The following is a 21,469-nucleotide window of genomic DNA, read 5'->3' as shown; positions in this document are numbered from 1 at the left end:
CAAGACGCATCAGTGTGCTGTATTCAGGAAACCCATCTCACGTGCAGAGACACACATAGGGTCAAAATAAAAGGATGGAGGAAGATCTACCAAGCAAATGGAAAACAAAAAAAGGCAGGGGTTGCAATCCTAGTCTCTGATAAAACAGACTTTAAACCAACAAAGATCAAAAGAGACGAAGAAGGCCATTACATAATGGTAAAGGGATCAATTCAACAAGAAGAGCTAACTATCCTAAATATATATGCACCCAATACAGGAGCACCCAGATTCATAAAGCAAGTCCTGAGTGACCTACAAAGAGACTTAGACTCCCACACATTAATAATGGGAGACTTAACACCCCACTGTCAACATTACACAGAACAATGAGACAGAAAGTCAACAAGGATACCCAGGAATTGAACTCAGCTCTGCACCAAGCGGACCTAATAGACATCTATAGAACTCGCCACCCCAAATCAACAGAATATACATTTTTTTCAGCACCACACCACACCTATTCCAAAATTGACCACATAGTTGGAAGTAAAGCTCTCCTCAGCAAATGTAAAAGATCAGAAATGATAACAAACTGTCTCTCAGACCACAGTGCAATCAAACTAGAACTCAGGATTAAGAAATTCACTCAAAACCGCTCAACTACGTGGAAACTGAACAACCTGCTCCTGAATGACTACTGGGTACATAACGAAATGAAGGCAGAAATAAAGATGTTCTTTGAAACCAACGAGAACAAAGACACAACATACCAGAATCTCTGGGACCCATTCAAAGCAGTGTGTAGAGGGAAATCTATAGCACTAAATGCCCACAAGAGAAAGCAGGAAAGATCCAAAATTGACACCCTAACATCACAATGAAAAGAATTAGAAAAGCAAGAGCAAACACATTCAAAAGCTACCAGAAGGCAAAAAATAACTAAAATCCGAAAAGAACTGAAGGAAATAGAGACACAAAAAACCCTTCAAAAAATTAATGAATCCAGGAGCTGGTATTTTGAAAGGATCAACAAAATTGATAGACCTCTAGCAAGACTAATAAAGAAGAAAAGAGAGAAGAATCAAATAGACACAATAAAAAATGATAAAGGGGATATCACCACCGATCCCACAGAAATACAAACTACCATCAGAGGATACTACAAACACCTCTATGCAAAAAAACTAGAAAATCTAGAAGAAATGGATAAATTCCTCGACACATACTCTCTCCCAAGACTAAACCAGGAAGAAGTTGACTCTCTGAAGAGACCAATAACAGGCTCTGAAATTGTGGCAATAATCAATAGCTTACCAACCAAAAAGAGTCCAGGACCAGATGGATTCACGGCAGAATTCTAATAGAGGTACAAGGAGGAACTGGTACCATTCCTTCTGAAACTATTCCAATCAATAGAAAAAGACAAGGTATTTCTGAAATATGAGAAAACTTGATTCTTTCTGCTCACCCGGTCAGCACCAATTGTTGTCCCCTGCAGAACATGCTGGGTGGGGGAATTTTATCCCTAGACATACGGTTGAAATTCATTAGGGGTATGATTAACTAAAGGAAGAATTGTCCCAGCTGGACACAATCTATGTTCTCACCATTCAGCTAGAGGAAAAGCAGGAAAGGCCATTTCACCTAAGTCACCTACTCATCGATATATGGCCCGCCTGGAAATCCCAAGGACTGGGATTAAGGCAGTGCATCTGATTTCTCAGAACCAATAGATCTCTTTAATGACATACCTGATACTATATAAAGATGCCTCTGGAACCTGAAACTTTACTACAGTCTGATCCAAAGTTATTTACCCAAATTCACCTCCATGTACACTCACCTTCCACTCTACTGACCCTATGGAGACTGATCATATTTCTAAGGCTTAATTTTGCCTCTTGTATCTGATTTTTCAGGTCTCATTTTTTATTTCAACTTTAAAAAATGAAATCTTACCCTGTTGCCCAGGCTGGAGTGCAGTGGCACAATTCTGGCTCACTGTATCCTCTGCCTCCCTGGTTCAAGAAATTTTCATGCCTCAGCCTCCTGAGTAGCTGGGATTACAGGTGCCCGCCACCATGCCTGGCTAATTTTTGTATTTTTAGTAGAGACGGGGTTTCACTGTGTTGGCTAGGCTGTTCTCAAATTCCTGACCTCAAGTGATCCTCCCACCTGTTCCTCCCAAAGTGCTGGGATTACAGACATGAGCCACCGTGCACAGCCTCCCATTGCTTTCTGACATAAAAATGGACCAGTGTCGTGGTTCACAATCTTCTTGCACATTGAAGTCACTTGGGGAGCCTAAATTCACTTGAATCCCACCCTTCAAAATGCTGAGTTAATTGGTCCAAGGTGTGGCATGGGCACTGGGACGTTTAAAGTTCCCCAAGGTGATTCTAATGCGTGGTCAAGATTGAGACCCACTGGACTAAATTCTAAAGGCCACAGAATTCACACCATTTTTGCCCTAGCCTTTTCTCCCTTACTCTTACTCCCTCTTCTCCATCTCCATTTCCTGCCGAATTTCCTTGGGTAATGACCTACATGAGAAACTGCTACAGAGGCTTTGACTCCATTTGGAGTGAACTGAACATCTGTATTTTGGGCCTCCACCTGATGGCTGGTACAGTTTTGTGGACCTTCTGCTCAGGGTGCCTGATGCAAGGCATTGACTGCTTGGGCAAGGTTTTCTACTCGATATTTGACTTGTTGGCCATCCCACAGATCGGGCCCAAACTGATTTTCTTGATTTATTTTTTCATGTTGAAATAGTTCTGTAACTGGAAAACATAACTGAAGCATAGCAACCAAAGAAGGAACTGCCCTGCCCTACTAGTTTTTCTCTGCTCACAGGTTTGCTCTCTAGGAGGAAAAGTTGGCAGGTTGGAGGGAATCATTCTGTACTTCCCATTGTGTGTCTGGCCTCAGACAGAAGCTCCTTCCTGACCGGTGGTTTGTTGTGAGGGTGCTACCTCTGCTTACTGATAATCAGGAAGAAAGGAAATCCACTTCTGTATTAAGTGGAATTCAAAGAAGAATTTCAATGTCCTTACCTAAAGGGGTTTGAGAGATTACTCCAAAGGAGTAGAGAGCTGAGGAGGGGAATAGGGTGTTTGGCACCAGGTCCTATACCCAGTTTTAGGTAACACCCATGAAACAAGTAATACTCTGGAAGGCGTCCTTCCTAGAAGGAGCTTTCAACCAGGACATTCTGTTGCTTGTTTCCCATCCTACTTCTGAAACTTTTTCCCCTTTAGTTCTTTTTTTACTGAGGTCCCCAGTGTCCATTTTTTTTAATTTGGGGAACCACCAGATTTACCAAGAATGTGATCAACTCTTAGTCTCTATTTTCCCCTTTTTATGCCCTATAAATTTGATACTCGTGGGCATCAGTTGGCAACATTTTTATCCTTTGCTTTGTTGATATTGCTCTGATCTCAGCGTCCAAAAGCTTGGACATTGTGTGGGGGATGAGCTTGGTTCCCATTCACTCAGAAAGGGGAAGAATGAGAGAGGGGTTCTATTCCAAGCAGTAAATTGTTCCCTTTAGGGATATTTAAATTCAAACACATCACAATACCATAAGGTTTAATTTCTTTCCTAAGTCTCAAGTCTGAACGTCTTCAGAAACAACTATTCCTCATGTTAATTTAATTTTGATTTTCTTTCATAAACTAATAGCATGGCCTTACAGTGACTACGAAAGCATTCACCCCTTTCCCCGAGTTAATTCAAAAAGCATTTGTATTACCATGACAGAGACTCTCTAAGCCCAAATCACAAATTCCTAATCCCTGGAAAAGACTAATCAATACAACACAATGTTAGTTATCTCAAGTTTCTAACTAAAGGAAAGCATTGTATCCTTCAGAATTTTTGGTGAGGGTGAGCTATTGAGGTAAATTAATCAGACATAAAGATAATATTGTTCATTTGGTTTAAAAATGAAGTCTCTATTTCAAAATAGTAACTAAGGAACAGTGCATGTGTTTGTGTGTGTGTGCATGAATGCACATGTGTGTATGTTAAAAAATGATACCTAGAAGCTATTTACCTCAGTCATAAAACACTTTTAAATTATCAGTGAATGTTCTGTATCTCTCCTGTTCACAATGGAGTTGGAATGCTGTCTCCAAACACAATTTATTTTATGCTGAAGGTTAGGAACTCCTTTTAGCTTACTAACGTGATTTTCGTCCATTAATCCAGGCTCTTAAACATATATTTCAATTTCTAATTCTAATATTTTGACATAGAACCACACCTTAACAGTAGGAATGAATTTGACTTCATGTCTTCCTAACAGCATGACTACCATTTTTCTATTTCTATAGTGAGGATTTTTTTTTAAATTTGAAAGGTATCATTATTTTCCTTTAGTGATCATATTTTATGCCACATTTCAACTCTATGCCTCAGGTATTTGTCGCTTCAACATTGCTTTGTCAAGTCTTTTTTATACCATGACTCTCTTTTTATTCTGCAAATAATGAACAAGAGCATCAAGGGAAAACTGACACTTTTCATGAGTTTATTTCTGAGATGGGAATTCATTTACATTGTATCCACTGTATTTTAGTATCACACTGGGTACACTGCATTTCATAGATGGGAACATTCAAACATTGATAATGTTGTTCAAAAGAAAGGTAACTGGGACAAAATTGCTGTCTTTTATTAGGAGAAATCCTTTGATTTAATTTGCATACTTTGAGTACGATGCATAAAAGACAATTTATTTGAAAGGCTCACAGGCATTTCCTGCAGGACAATATGTGCCTATTTATCTACATGTTTCTTTCCTTCTTGAAATAAGGGGCAAGAAACATGTAGAGTATTCTTAAATGGGAAAGCACAGGTATTTGCTCACCCTGTTCCCACACCCGGCTGACCCAATTTCTTCTCTTTTCAGACTCAATTATTACCTTCTTCAAGGAGTCACCAACAATTCTACTTGTGCACACTGAGTTTCCCCTTCCTTCATATAGTTTTGGGGTTTTGTCTTCTCAAAAATACTGCAGTTTCCTTAATTTTAGGGACCATATTTTATAGTTCTTATACTTTTATTGTACTAAGTGTACAGTAAATTCATTTCACTTTCACATTCATTCAAATAATATTTCATTAAACACAAGTTTGTTGAAAGTCCTTTAAATGTGAGGCATCATATTAAGTACTGTGAAGGCTACAGTGAACAATACACCCCTGCTTCTTATTTAGTGTAATGACTGAAGATTCGTGAAGAAGTGTTCCTCAGGAAGCAGCAGGAACCAACAACTAAGGATATACTATCTCCATCTCTAGCTTTCTAAGAACCCTCAGAGGTCCTTTTTGAACTCAAGCTCCCCCTCATCTACTTTTGGGTTTATATCTGGGCTCACAGGCCAAGAAGCTTCCAGGAAGTTTCCAGGAATACACTGTCAATAACACTGACATGTCCCTGAGGTGATCGCATAAGATCACAGTGGCATAAGAGAGCCTAGAGATGTTGAGATAGTGATAGTGACTATGGAACTGGACTTTCATTTCTGTTTTCTTTATATTGTGGGTCACAGTGATCAGGAATCACGTAGGCCAAACGCCCCCTTTTGCTGCAGTTATGGCTCTCACTCCTCTTCCCTATCCCTAGCTCCAAATGTCAGTTTCTGGACAGTACAGAGGCTGGCAACCCCTCTGCTTTGGAGAGAAGCAACTGTAAAGGTGTTTCTGGGTGGCTGGAAAGCAATATTTGGGTTTATTTTCCTTGAAAATTATAACATCAATTACCATTCATTATTTTTAATGTGGTGCTTCTTTCTTTTGATCATACCCTGTTCAACACATTGTCAAGAGATGGGTTCTTGCCCAAGAGTTATAGGGATGACTAAACATACAACACCTTATACTGGGCAGATGACATTGATAGCCATTTATTAGTCACATATACTTACATCCCCAGGGAGAAGAATACCACACACCATATAAGGTTACACAGAGGCTGTATTCAGGAACAGAACAAACAACTAATGGCTATGGTTGGCAGGCTTTATAGTACCAAGAAGGTGAGGTGAGGTCTCCTTACTATGTACTTTCCATATATTATCTCATTTAACCTTCTTAATAACTCTACTAGAGAGTTATTTTTATCTCTTATTTTACAGTTGAAGAAACTAAAGTTCATAGAATTTAAACCACCCCATGTAATTTTCTAATAAATGGGAAATCCAAGATTCAAACCTGGATCTCTATCTCTCTATAGTTGTGACATGTATAGTGACACAGATTGTAAAGCATTCCTTGTGAATCATACCAGGCCATGCTTCCAACTCACAATGCATGTTGACACTAGAATGTAGATGAGAAAGTGAGGTGTAGATTTGTGATGCTCCTGATGCCTACTCTTCTCAATGAACTGCAGCTCAACTGATGGAAAACCCTTGGGTACAGTGAGTACCTTGGTTCTTATGCAAAGTGCTAATATCTCACAAAACCTTAACAGCTTCTATTTCCCATGGATTATGTTTCCCTTGAGATTTTTGAAGTTATCATGCCAATCTCAGGGAGACATTTTAGATTCAAATGGGACATGTGACTTGGAATTGTTCAATTAAAGTCATCTATGGCTATTTTCAGAAGCGAGCTGAATATTAACTGATATTAATGCCTACCATTATTCATCTTTTATGTCAGAATCAGACTGAATACACAAGGGCATTTGCTATTGATGAATGGTTTTCCCAAAGAATTTTACAAAAGAAGAGCATAGGTTGTTTCTATACATATCACACAGATGGTGTATTTTCTCTTAAAGTGGTTGTCCCCTCCAGGCTCTGAATGCAGTGGCACTGATCAATTTCTCCACTGTTGATGGAGAGGAGCATTCACTTACAGCAGCAGACAGAAAATTTTAGATCACTCTTTTTCTCATCCCTTTATTTTAGGTATATCTTATGGGTTTTAGCAGTTAGCTATTGCTGCCATAATACTGCATAAGAAACAACCTAAATGTCTCAGTGGCTTAAAAGAGGGAACAGTTATTTCTCTTGATCACTGTTCTGCAAGTCAGCAAGGATGACTCTGCTTCAAGCTGCTAGGTGGTCCACTTCAGGGGACTCAAGGAGTCAGTTTCATGAGTCTGCCAGCCTTGTTAGATCAGTGGCTACCTGGTATATGTTCTTCTAATAATGAATAGCAGAAGTGTAGGAGGGTATGTGGAAACATTTGACACCCTGGCTCTGAAAGGACACACTGTTACTTTTGACCAGTGGGAGGTACTGCAAATCCCTTGGCACTGGGTAAGAAGTGATAGGGCTATGATCTAATCTGCCACAGGGCACCCAACATACTGGTACAGGGATATTTGTTTTCCTCCTTTTGGCTCTTTAAATTTTGCCTCCTGATTCCTCTTTCTATATATCTAAGTCTATATTGATATCTATGTCTATATATAAAATCACAGCAAATAGCTATATGAAGAGCCACGTTAGAGTATATTTAATTTAGGCAAAGCTAAACCCTCAAAAAAGAAGATTAAAATTACACCAAGATTACTTCACCCCCAAAGCTGATATTTTTCTTATGTTTTATATATTTTTCAGGATGAATAAAAAAGTTGTGTTTTGGAGATATCTCCACTGTTTAGGAAGAACCAGAAACTAAATTTATTGCATACAGAAAAGTCTGTATGTTATAGCTAAATCACCCAATTTTCCATAGAGAAGAGAAATGTACGCATTCATGAATTGGATTAAAGCATGTGCCCAGAATGTGATGCATTTTAATTTATTGTCTTAAGTGAGATCTTTTTATCTTAAAATGGTTAGTAGATTCTTGTTACTGGCAGTGTACTGTAATATAGATGAAAATCGAATGTGAATGTAGTTATTAATATTAAATTGTCAAGTCTATTGCTTATGATGAACAAGGGTTTTTATTACATCATGGTAGATGGTTAAAACATACAAATAATTACCTTTAACAAATCTAATGTTCCTTAATTTGTAAAATGCTCAGCTACTCATGAGAAGAAGAGCAGGTAAATTCAGGACAGGAAGTAGGTAAATTCAGGACTGCCAGTACAGACTTGGAAATAGATTATATGATGCTGATACATCACACTCATCAGCACTGAGTGTCAGAAGACTGAGGTTATGGTCCCCATTCTACCTTACTAACTTTGAAAGGCTGGTAAGACACTAAAAGTTTGGGGGCATGGAAGATTATAATGGTACATAGTGTAAGTTCTCAAGCTTAATTAACCCAAGTGTTAATTACCATGATGATGAAAAACATGTAGACGTGTATTATCCTGGCATGGGGCAGCGTTGCACAGCTGTGGTTTGGTGATGTGACCTCTAGAGTCAGAATGCTTGAACTGCAGTCCCCTGCTCTACCACTTGAAGAAGGTGTGACCACAGATGAGTTTATTACCCTCTCTGAACTTCAGTTCTTTCATCTGTAAAATATGAATTGTAATGTATCTACTTCAGAGTGATGCTGTGAAGAGTAATCAAAGAAGGCATGAAAAATGCTTAGCATGATACCTGGCACATAGTAATTCCTTAATAACTGTTGTTAGCTAAAAGTTATCATTTTCATTATTTTAAACTGTGCTGAATTTATGCAACACTAAAGGGTCCCAGAGGGCATTTTATTACATCGAGTCTTAAAAACAATGTACTTCATTTCATTTTGACAACCAGGCATTAATCCTTTATGCCATTTTTTGTTGGTCTTTTAGACTCCATGGGATGGTATCCGAGTGGCTTGGAAAATAATATTTAGTTGTGTTCACCCACCTTTAAAAGACATCTCTTTTGGTGAATTCCAGGTACAGCATGACACACCCTAATCTCCTGAATAAAAAGCTCAGACATTACCTAGGTTTTTTAAGAAACAGGTCCACACATGTGTGGAGATGTAGAAGGTGCTAGAAGAGCAGAGGTTCCAGCTGATTACAACTCTCAGGTCAAAAATTACACAAGAAATGTAATAAATGACATTAACAGGAGCTTAGTCATTTTCTTGCAAGGTGATAAGTGGTTATAGTTTTTGATATAAAGCCTTCATTAAAGGATGTCTTCAAATAAAATTAACTCTATTCTTTTCTGACAACCAATATAAAAGATTTGAGACCATTTATTCTGTGATACAGTTTAAATCAAACCTATTTTTGGCTAGATCAGGTTCAACTTGACAATGAAACTATGTTGCTGGCTAGAATAATTAATCTGGTTTTACTAAGCCTCATTGACTCCATGTATTTTAATCATGAACTTCATAATCATTAAGGGCCAGAGCACAATAACTACAAAAATGATGATAATGATAGACAGACAGATAGGGAGATAGATAGATAGATAGATAGCATCTAACATATGCCTGATTGCATCTCCCAAGCATCTCTCACATTCACCTACTTTCTGTCTCCACTGCCACAACTCTGGTCTATGCCTCTAGCTTTTGTTCACCTGGAATTAGTGCAATAAATACCTGGGCTACTTATATCCAATTTTCCTCCCACTCTTGACAATTCATTCTGAATGCTGCTGCCAGTTAGCTTTCAGAAATACAAAGTTGATCACACACTCCCATCTCAGCTTGAAGCTCTTCAAAGGATTGCAGTGGGGTGGAGTGGCGGGTTAGAGGGATGTTGTTTCCAGGAATTCAAGATAAGAGAGGTAGGAACCTAGTGGGTTATGAGTATGTAGACAAGAGATTATTCCAGAAAACTGGACAAGGTTGATCTGGAAGGGCCATATCAGCATGAAGGGGTCTGGCCTGAACATTATTGAGAGGGGCATAGGGAGTTATTAAATGTATCTCAACAATGTGCATAATATGTCGCTTTTATATGAAATTTTAGAAACGTATGTGCAGGGAGAGAGAAGAGGTGTAAAAGAAAGCACAGAATAGGAAACAATACTTATTTCTTAGTGGCTTTGGAATAATTTATAATTTCTCCTAGTGTCTTTTAATATTGCTCTCATTTTCTACATGATTTTATACCCTCCAATTTTTAAACATTGAAGTTATTTTTGTTCTGTAAGCAAACTAAAACAAAAGCAAAACTCCTGAGCTCTTTTTTTTTTTTTTTTTTTTACCACTCCACAAGGCAAATTAAAATACCGAGTTAATTGGGCCCCTCTGCACTTGTCTCTTATTGTAGCTAAATCTCTGGCCCAATGAACTGTTTTCTAATAGGCTTCCCACTGTCTCTGGTTTCCAAATTTCTTGCCTGAAGAAGTCTTTTTGAATCTCTTACTGGCAGAACCATAGCCCCTGCTAGCTGAGCCGAGCCAGCTGTGAGTATCATTGACCGAATGGTAAGCCGATTGTAATTACAGTGTTTTTGTTACTCTTTGAGAGGAAAGGGACAAGAGCCATCATTTACAATCCTGGTCAGAGTTTTCAGATCTCCCAACCTCAGAAGTGATCACTGGAGTTGTAAACAGAGCCAGTCTACTGTGAAAATTGCTGGAAGGGAATTAATAAAGTCTTCTCATTTTTTTCCCTGTTTTTAAGGAAAACTATTTTAATGGGTATTTGGGATTTTTATCTCTGAGGAAAATTCCTAATGAAGCTGGGCCAGGGGGTAGAATAAGAATTCAAATATAATTAAATGCAGATAATTATATAATTCTCCCAATTAAGATATTTCATTATATATGGCTATTTCCCCTTTAAAATAGTTATCTGGAAATAGAGGCAGCATGATCTAATCATGTATTCATTTTTTCTCATTTGTTCTCATGTATCTACACATAAGTTCTCATTTCTCAGAGGTATAATACATGCTTCTCAGCACAGGGCATTTCCAAAAGACAGAGGTAGATCTGTTTCAAAGGCAAAGTTGCCCCTGAAAACTAAGGGCAACACAGAAAGATACACATATAGCACTCAAAATGGGATGGCATTAATTGATCATTTGCACTTCCTACAATTTTCCCATATTGCCTACTAAGAAAACCTTCCAAAAGTCCTTGGAGAAAAAGGGTTAATACTGTGTAGTAGTTTGCTGGAATGTCATAACTAAATAATAGCACAGACTGCGTGGATTAAATACCAGAAATTCATTTTCTCAGCTCTTTTGAAGCTAGAAGTTCAAGATCAAAGTGTTGGCATGTTTGCTTTCTTCTGAGGCCTCTCTCCTTGGCTTGCAGATGGCTGACTTCTCACTGAGCCTTTGAACACTTACATCCTTGGTGACTCTCTGTGTGTCCTATTCACCTTTCTTAAGATATCAGTCAGATTGGATTAGGGCCCACTGTAATAGCTTCACTTTTGACTTATCTCTTTAAAGGCACTGTTTCAAAATACAGTCACATTCTGAGGCACTAGGGCTTAGGGCTTCAACATGTTACTTTTTGTCATAATTCAGCCCGTCATATATAGCATCAGTTGGGAAGCACAAATTGACAAAATGAAACAATAAAGCAACTAAGATATTATTCATTCTCTTATAACAATAGCAACAGTGATAAGATAATCTTCCAAATCTGAGTAAAGAGATAAATATGGGCCTTTTTCACTCCAAAGAAAACCAAGAAGCTGCTCAAGCCAGATCATTACTCTTCTTCTTGCAATTGCCTGATGCCTCTCCAAAGGTGTTCATGCCTCATAAGTGAAAAGTGGATGGAACATGAGCTTTGGTGTCAACTAAATTTTCTGTAAGTCCCAGCTCTCTTACCAGGGAACACCTTGGGCAAGTAACTTAGCATCTCTGGGTCTCAGTTCCCTCATTTGAAAAATAATGCTCTCATCCACTCTACCTGCCTCCTTCCAAGGTGAATGGGGATCAAATAAGCAAAAGCTACTGGGGGGCTGTGAGATTGTGAGACTTGTGTCTGATCTTGAATCTTGGTGATCAAGGCATAGTTTCATAGCAAAGGATAAATGGATATCCAATATTTCTGGAACATGAAACCAAGTTTGAGGAAACAAATTATAAGAAATCAGAACTTGAGCAATATAGAATATTAAATGAGTCTGGGAACTATCTATAAATTTGAGAGAAATGTAAAAGACAGCAAATAAATGTCATTTTCTTCTTTATTTCATTACATAAAGGATTTGAGAGATGGTAAATACTTATAATAAAATGGGAACATACAAATAACAAATTTAAAATAATCAGAATAACTAATGACTTAAACGAAATAGCCAAAAGTAGAGGAAATTGGGCTACAGCTAGATGGGCTGTGAGGTTGTATATCTGAAGCATAGATTTGTTTTTCTTATGATATTCCTAGGATGTAAGGCAAAACAGGGAACATTATTATGGGCTCACATGACACTCACTCTTCCCGAAGGAACAGAGTTCACTTTTTTTTTTTTTTTATGGCAGCAAAGTTTTGCCAAGTGCAATGTTCCAGAAAAAATTTCTAGTGCAGGATGCTTTATGGGTCAGTGTTGGTATCCTGACTAATCACTAAATCTTCAGAAGAAGGGAGATTAACAGAAAAGACAGAGGCGTGAACCCAACCTCCAGAGATCTTAGTTCAGTAGATCTGGGTAACGCATTCATACTTATATTTTTCAAAGACTTTCTCAGTCTGTCTGATCATTAGCCAGGTTTGGAAAGTATTGATGTAGGGTATATTCAGGTGACTTAGGTTGGGTTTTCCCGAAAAGTGGGCAATGAGATGAAATTTGAATGCGAAGAGTTTATTTAGGAAGTGTTTCCCAAAGGTTTATTTGGGAAACACCAAAAGGGAAGTAGAAAAGTGAGACAAGGGAAGAAAGACAGCAAGAATTCATCCCTCACAAAGCCCATTATTTTGATGTATGAGTTGAGCTTCATTCTGCTGGGGAAACTCTGCAACATGGGGTAGAATGTATGCTTCCAAGAGTGAGGGGTCTGGGTGTTTATACACCAAGTTCTTAGTAGTCATCGGTTGAGGATTGCACCTGAAAGGTGCAACTCGCCAGCATTCCAAACCTGCTATGTAAGTGGCAAAATGTGCCATGGTGGCCACAGAAAACCCTCAGGCAAGTGGAGGCAGGAGGTGCCAGTTGGAATTTGGCTGGTGTACATGCAGATGGTAGGACTGAAGGCAGATGTGGCTGCCAGTGACACCACCCTCCTCAACATCCCCACCATCCCATGAGCAACTTTGAAATAAAAGTCATCATTCCCATGATTGAAAACTATATGTACATCTGCCCCATCCAGGAGCCTGGTTTACTTTAGGTGTATGTGGGATTTCAGAGCTGGGCCTAAAGGGATGGGTATAAAAAAGGGATAAACCATAGTGGTCTCCAAACACCAAGCTCTGCTAACTAGCTGAGTGAGCTAAGACTTGCTTTGTTCTTTAGAACCTCACTTCCCTCTTGTGCAAATTAAGAAAAATGTCTTTCCCTATCCTCCTCCACTTATCATGTCTTAAGATGAGACTTCATAAAACGAAAGGACTAGGCAATGTGACATTGGTGGAGCAATGGGCTTTGCAGATAGCTACCTGGCTCTGCTCTTGCAGGATGCTTTCTAAGTTTTAGTTTCCTCATCAGTAAAATGAGAAAAATAATATCTACTTGATAATAAATGTTGTGAGAACTAGGAAAGATGGGAACAGAATCTTGCACTATGCCAAATAAATGATAACCATTGTTAGGGAAAGGTGGAATTATTTGATAAGAGATTCTTTATCTGTGGCTTATGCACAGGATTCCTCAGTTCACGTGAATATAAAAAGTCTTGTTAATGGTGAAGTGCTGAAAATATCAGTTTAAGTCAGTCCTGTTTGTCCTCCTAAAGACTTACTCCAGGCAACACTTTTCCAAGATTTTCTTCTTCCTTTCTCATATCTCATTCACCTCTTGTCACAGCAGTTGGCTCCTGTGGGAGCCCAAGAACTCGTAGGGCTGTCTGTGGGAATGAAAGACTTTGAGGGAAGACCAGCATCTTTCAGACATTTTCCTTCAGAAGAAATGCAGACAATCCCAAGGAAGCCGGCTTTCTGTGAATTAACCTCATCGTACTCCCCACAGGTCATTTTCTTTGGAAATCTATTCAACAGTCGCTGTCATTAGCACAACAGATTGCTTGTTAATGCTTGGACCAACAGCCAGATTTCAGATTGCCTTTTGTTTTACAAACTCTTCTTTGTAAGAAAATAAAAATAAAAAGAATAAAACAAAAAAAAATGAGGTTTTGGTTCCAACCCCAGAGAGACCCACAATGTATTCATTTCAGGCCTAGCTTTTGAGGTCAGATCCAGAGAACTCCTGCCATTTGGATGCCTGGACATCTACAGGGAAAGAAAAAAAATACGTCGATTCTTTTTTGTAAATGGTGAGCAAAATGCAGAACATTTTCCAGCCAAAGAAAAATACAACTTATGAAATTGATCAACTCAGTTGCCACTAGTGAGTGACAAGTGTAAATGTTTGCACTCAACTTGGAGACAGCCTTAAAAATATATCTAGTAATTTCCCCAGAAACCTGAAACTTAGGCCATCCCTAGGCCAAATTTGGCAGGTACACTTTGTTTTCAATGTTTCCAGCATCTGTTTTCCTGATGTTTTCAGAACCCAATTCCATGTTACCCCAATGTGCATGCAGACACACACACTCACACACACACACTCACACACATGGTTCTTAAGTGATCCTCACTAGCTTCTGGTTCTTTTCCTATTGAAGAGATTATAGCCATAAAACTAGTGGCTTTCCTTTTTACTGTCATCCACCAATGAAACCATGAGACTCTATGTTCACCTTGTGGCCTCTACAGCATAATTTCCCTGAGTTGGATGAAAAAGTCTTGGACCTTGAGGAGTGCCCCTGGCTGAGGGTATGTAGCCCACTAAGTCATTTGGCACATTTGGGACCATCCATATCATGAGTGTGGGCAAATGTGGGATGAGGAATGCAGATCTTCCTTTTTTTTTTTTGCGAATTCTGATTCACCTATTTGGACTTTGGAATGAGTTGGACAGGACATTTACAAATGTGTGGTAATTGAGTTGCCTCTGGTTTGCTTTGTCTGGGTCAGACCCAATCAACTTGACAGATGAGTGATACCACTTTGAGAAGCCAAGCTGACAAGAGCTCTGGAAATGGAGAAGGGCATCATTTATGAACAGTCATTCTCCTCCTGCCAAGCAGGGATGCACTCGATCACTTGTGGTTTATGTTGTTACTCAAGGAAACAAATGCTAATCAACTCTCCCTCTCCAGCAACTTGCACCAGGATTATTTTCTCCATCTCTCCACTGGGAAGCCAGGTCATGCTCAACATGGAGCATGTTATCTGGGGTCTATTTTAAAAGGCAAACTGATCTCCTCATCCTATCTTGAAAGAACATGAGGGTTTTTGGAATCATAAATTTTCTTTACTATGACTCTGTGACAATGTGGGAGCCTTACATGCCTTTTGAATTCTCAAGGAAACTTGCTGATGGCCAGTGACATTTTCATGGTGTATATTGTTATGTTATTGTTTCTTTGTTGATTGGGAAACAATTTATCAAGAGAGGAAATTAGGGTACTTTAAGGGATACTGGTTGGGGAACGTGAGGACACGGGTGCTAATCTGCAGGCCTGCAAGGGTTTCAATTTCAACACCTGTAAAATAAGTAGGTAAGCTCATCCCTAAGACTCTCCCAGCCCTAACAATCTAGGAATTCACCTAGCTGTAGTAACAAAAACATTTAATAAAGCAGAATTTTCCACTTCCTGCCTCTGCCAGATAGATGAGAGAACTTACTATACGAATTGAAAGTATTAAGCCAATAAGAAAAACCTACCCACATCTGAGACTGCCTGATGTTTGTTGGTGTCAGGACAAGAGTTATTGTAAAGAATCAGAGAAGGACATAAAAAAGAACAATGCGTACCTGGCAGATTTTTGTATATCATTGCATTACAATTTGCCAAAGTGTTCTTGAAAGCTAAATCTTCCATTACATAACTTTTCATTACTTTGTTAAAAATGTTCCAGTTGGGTTGGCATGTTTTCTGATTTTCCTTGCTTCAAAGATAAGCACATTTTCAAAGATTAGAGTAAAATTCCTAGGTATTTCTGAATTTAAAAGGTTGGGGTTAAGAAAGAGATGCCAAAAGAGAAGGCTGAGAAAAGAAGCGTTATTTAAAATATTTAGAAGGTAAGATAGAGGTAAGATAGTATGTGCCTTGGATAATGAGTTGACAGTTAATTTCAAAAACCTTACAGTCCCAAAATAGGTAGCTCTCCATCTGCAAGGGTTTGGAAAATTAAGGGCCAAGCTGGGATCAAAACTGAAGCATGCATGTTGGGCCTTTTTCTGTGCAGACTTGAGTCTTAGTTCTTTTCACTCATTGGCAGCATATACTATTGGCCTTGGGAGACACAGCATTCCCACAAGCTGGCAGGAAGAGCGCTTCTTCTCAATTCTGATCACAAATGGGTGCCATAGCCTGGTATTTATTTTAAAATAAAGAAACAAACAAAAGAATTAATTTTCTCCTCCAATGGCCTATACATGATTCATGGCAACCGAACTTAAAGGCTCTTTTTTTTTTTTTTTTTAAAAAAAAAGCACTTAAGGTGCTGTTAACTAAAAATCTACACATAGAATTCAGGCAGGAGAATTATTAACCTATGACACACCTCTCAGCTCTATGTATATGGAGAATTTCAAAGTGAATATGTGGAAATTTAACTTTCCTGCATCTGAACAAGGATATAACTATGCTTACAAAACTTTTCAGAGATTTTTGCTTTACGAGTACTTTTACTTGAATAATACAATTGACCATTGGGAAAATAAGCTCCCATTAGTGAAGACAAAGATTATTTTGGAAGAAGCAGCCTGGAATGGATTATCTTATTTAGAAATTGTGAAATTTCTAAAATGAACGTGACTCATACACTCAAATAAATACAATTAATTTACCTTTTTAAAGGGTTGTCTTAGCAAAGGCTTGATTTTCCTATTCTTTAGGAAAAAATATGTGTATTTCAGTTCAGTTGGGCATCTTTTCTAGAGTACCTGAAGAGATACATTATACTATTGTCCTCCAGGGGGCGATAAATCTTCAGCAAAGCTTCAGTCTCACTGGAAAGGTGAATTCTCAATTCAGTTCGTAAAAGCAGACCGTCTGGCTTCCTTCTTGCTGGGATGCAGGAATTCTTGGGCCTGTATCCTGAATTTTACATCTAGGAGTTACCTCAGGCTTCTAGACTAGATCTAACACTTTTAGCAAGTTTGGTGGGGTTGGGGTGAAAAGCCCATGGCCCTGGGGTGTGTGTACCATGAGCAGGGCCTGGCCACAGTGCTCTGCATGCCTCGCCACAGGTCCTGGATTAGCTGACCCTGATTGTCCCTTGCAATAAATAAACATTTAAAGAGACTATTGCTGCCTAGGACCTCTAGGGCTTTCCGAGAGCAGAAATATTAGGCCCAAAGATACCCTAACTTGGGTTGGAGAAGGCTAAGTGTCTCAAAATGGCAGAGGTTCCCTCTTACCTACATAAATCTCACAAAGGGCTATTTTTGTGCTATTTGAAAAATAAAACCATCATGTAGGAGGCTGCAAAACTCTAGGTTTGAGGAATCAGCAACTTTAGGTAGTAAAGTTGATGACCATAAGGCAGCACAGTGGATAAAAGGTTCATAGGTTCTGGAGTTGACAGACTGGGTTTCAATGCCTGCTATGCTTACAAACTGTATTAATTACTTAACTCCTGTGTCTCTGATTCTCATTCACAAAAGACTGTCTCATAGGGGAGTTTGTAAGGATTCATTAAGATACTCCAAAGAAAGTACTTGGTGCATAGTAAGTGTTCCATAAATGCCATCAGTTCTATTATTCCTTAGTCTGGAACTGAGATCTCTACTATATAGTTCCAGCCTTGTTTCTCACTTCTTTGCATGGACTCCTTCATCCCAAACACCTCCCTATACGGTATCCCTCTGCTCCCTCTGCTTCTTCTATCTTCCTTGTCTACATCATCACCTTAAGAGATCCCACCCAAGTTTTAAAGATTATCTGTAATGGTACCTTAAAACCAATAACTTACTTCCACACAATTCCCTACTCTCAAGAACCAAATGTGCTTTCTCCTATCTCTGGCCAATGACAAGGACACAATATCTTGATTGTATGACAGATGCCAGGAGTATATATATATTTTAAAACTCATAGAACTGTGTACTTAACCTAGGTGCTTTTTTTAACAGAAAATTATAACTATAAACCAACTCAGTAGGAATGTAATGTGAAGACCTTTCTTTGGAGACAGAAAGATCTGATTCAAATTTAAGTTCTAATACTTTCTACCTGGCAACTCAATGAACCTCTCTTACTTGAAGTTTTTTCCTATGTAAATAGAGCAGCTGTCACTTTCTTCTCTTGTTGTGAGAGTTTACAGACAGACACAATAATAGCATAAAAATGCCTCTCACAGTGCTTGCACCCTGTTGATGCTACATGATTACGAGGACCTTCCTCCCTAGCATAACCATTTCTGTATTTGTCACACACACCTCACTCCACCAGAAAGTAATCTTGAGTACAGGCTATGTGCTGTCTTTTTCTTTTCCATTTTGTCCAGCATAGAGCAAAGGTACAATAAGTATTTGGATTCAATAGCTAATTATATCTATTTTTGAAGAGTAAATGCCAAAAGGCATCCTGACTTAAGCCTCTGAAGGATGCCACACTTGTGTATAACCACCTAGTAAAGCTCAGTATTTTAGAGTCTGACAGACACTTAACTCGGCCAGTAATTCAGCTATGGCTCCCCAGTGTACAGTAGGGCTTAATAACACATTTTTTCATTGTGATAGTTCTTTGAGTTCATAAAGGTTGTCTGTTTTTCTTTAGAGCAAGTAGAATGACTATACTGTTTTCTTGACCAATAAGTCACTCTGTTTTCCACGGTTCAAAGTTAAGCTTTTATTTGCTTTTAAATTAAAAAAATAAATTTCATTATTAAATAGTGAGATGGATCTAACTAATGTTCAGATAGTAGCTTACTCAGAAATATACCATCGGGGGTACAATTAAGGGGTGGATCACCTAAACTCAAATTATTTATGTTGTAGTGTTTGTTAAAAGTTCAGCAGTGGCATAATTCAAAAGAAACTGAAATACAAAGTTTCAAATGTTTACAATGGATGGGAGAAGTAAACCACTTATTTCTACTGCAATCGCAAACTACTTTCTTTCTCAATGCCAGTCAGTTTGGACACTATACCACAGTGCTAATATCATCAGGTTCATCTGCTTTCTTTTGCCTGCTTGGCAGGGATTTCAAGTATTCGAGGTGTCTCCGGGCATCCTCCTGATTTTGCCTCACATAATATACCACATATGAGATCACCATAGTGAACCAGCCAAACATGGTGACCAGCATGGCATAATCGGTAGTTTTTTTAGGGAGGTTACAAAGGTCAGCGTCGTTGGCAGCATTGAGGAATGGTCTGCCAGCATGTTCATCCAACACGGACGTTTTACAGATCACGTTGTGGGCTGTCTCATGATTGGACGCCATGCTCCTCAGAACTTGCTGTAGAGTACAGTCGCAGTGCCAGGGGTTGTTGGCAATTCTGGCCCTGGCCTTCAGGTTATTGAAGGCATTTTTGTGCACGCTTTGAATCCGATTGTCGGACAAGTCCAGAGTCTGCAAGGTTTCAGCTACTCCTTTGAAGGCATGCTCATCAATAAACTCAATGCCATTTTTGGACAGGTTGAGAACTCTCAGTTGATGGAGGTCCTTAAAAATTTCATTGGGAATAGATGTGATCTGATTGGAGTCCAGATACAGTAAGACTGTTTCAGGAGGAAGATCTCTAGGTATTTCCTTGAGATTTGCATTGCTACACGTGACATTTAAACCCCCAGAGGAAGAACAAAGACAGCCCTTGGGACACATACTGGCAGAATGAAAGCACAGTATCATAAGAACAAAACTTTGTAGGAGGAGACACATGGAGAGGGAACGGGTTAACCACAGGTCTACCAGCTTCATGCTGGAATGTCAGCATAATCACGAGCCCATTCCTCATTTACTCCAACAAGCGTGGTAATGGTTCCAGCCCTGTCCACACTATTGATTTCCTTCTTGCGTGGTTCAAAAGGCTGCAGCTAACACATGTGTCTCTTCATTATTTCTTTCCTTGCTTGGGCACCTAAAGGAAAGAGAAACAGATGCAATTAGTTCCTCTGCAAAGGGAGGTGCATTGTAATTAAGGGTGTTCTCAGGTGTCTGGCATTCTGCTTGAGCAGGGGGGTTAGTTATGCAGGTAATTTCCATCAATGCCACTGGGAGTTATCTGCGAAATGGGAGTCAACTGTTCAAATCCCAGGTGCTGGGGGAGACAACTGTGAACATATGAAGATATTTCTGAATTCTGTTGCCTGGTTTTCAGTTGGATAGAATGAGAACAAATACTCCCTATTTCTCTGCTGCTCTCCACATCCTGGACCCCTTCGAATTCTACAGAAATAAAATTTAATTATGTCTCTCACCCTTTCTGAGCTAACAGATGCATTAATGTAATTTAGTCCTGCACTTGGGCAGCGATGAGAAATAATACCAGTATTTCATGGTTAATGACTATAGACAGGGATATCTGTCATGGCTTTTGAATGGATGCCCAATTGGGAATATTGTCTCTAAAGAAACATCTTACTTGAATTAAGAAAATAATAAATGCATTCCAACAAAATATTGCTAGAGGCTAACAACCAAGAACCTCCAGGATAGTTGCCTTCCTTGTGACCTCTTTAAAGTACATTATACCTGGGAGGATGCTTTTAACTGAATTTCCAGAGGATCCTCTCTCTCTCTTTTCTAAGGACCATATCCCCTTCCCAATAAATGCTTAAATATGGCACAGACCTACATGACTTTTTTATATAACAAGAGAATTAAGAAATACTGTCTTTGAAGACTTCCCCAATAGACTTCACTCTCCATATGTTGCATGTTGCATACATATACTGTTAGTGTTGGCAGGGGCTACAGAAATTGCAAAATTAAGTGATGAACAAAGTTATGAAACTTACTCGAAAGCAGAGAGCAGAGATAAGAATATAAGTTAACTCTCAAAATTACCCTTTAATATAGAGAAGAAAGCACACATCTTTGGGACCAGTTCACAGAGGAGACAAGTGGATCCCAGAGAGATGAGGTTACTTACCCAAGGTCAAACAGATTGAGGTGTAGAGACAGGACTCAAGCCAAAGTCTTTGTTCTGACTCATTAATACCAAAACTCTTTCCACTATCCACACACTCTCTTCTAGTCTCATCTACTCTATAAGTATCCAGCAAGTATTGCTTATTGTGATTTCTGATGCTGTTATGTTGCAGCCCTATCTTTTATGCTATGAATACTGTTCCAAGTTGAGGACCCCATGGAGCTCAAGTGAGGGGTACCTCTGCATTTTGTAGGGAACCCATGCCTGACTTAGAAGATTCCCTCCCAGGATCTAAGAAACAAGAAGAGCATTCATTCCTCTTACAGCAGTGGACAACAAACAACTTTCTGCATGAGCAACTAATGACTTTCTG

At 39.0% G+C, this 21,469-nt stretch overlaps 1 protein-coding gene across 3 annotated transcripts in view; it reads right to left on the bottom strand.

Moving 5' to 3' along the window:
• Positions 1-12,272: 12,272 nt before the first annotated feature.
• LRRC3B (leucine rich repeat containing 3B) overlaps positions 12,273-21,469 on the bottom strand; it is a 93,527-nt gene continuing 84,330 nt past the window's right edge. For all 3 annotated transcript variants that reach the window (XM_004033760.4, XM_055383165.2, XM_019022898.3), the window contains exon 2: positions 12,273-20,082. In XM_004033760.4, the coding sequence (XP_004033808.1) occupies positions 19,143-19,922 (780 nt within the window). In that variant the 5' untranslated portion in view covers positions 19,923-20,082 and the 3' untranslated portion in view covers positions 12,273-19,142. The remainder of the gene's footprint in view (positions 20,083-21,469) is intronic.

The sequence above is a fragment of the Gorilla gorilla genome, chromosome 2 (assembly GCF_029281585.2).
Source record: "Gorilla gorilla gorilla isolate KB3781 chromosome 2, NHGRI_mGorGor1-v2.1_pri, whole genome shotgun sequence".
NCBI lineage: Eukaryota > Metazoa > Chordata > Mammalia > Primates > Hominidae > Gorilla > Gorilla gorilla.
Note: the sequence above shows the minus strand (reverse complement) of the source record. Positions and strands in the feature narration are given on the sequence as shown.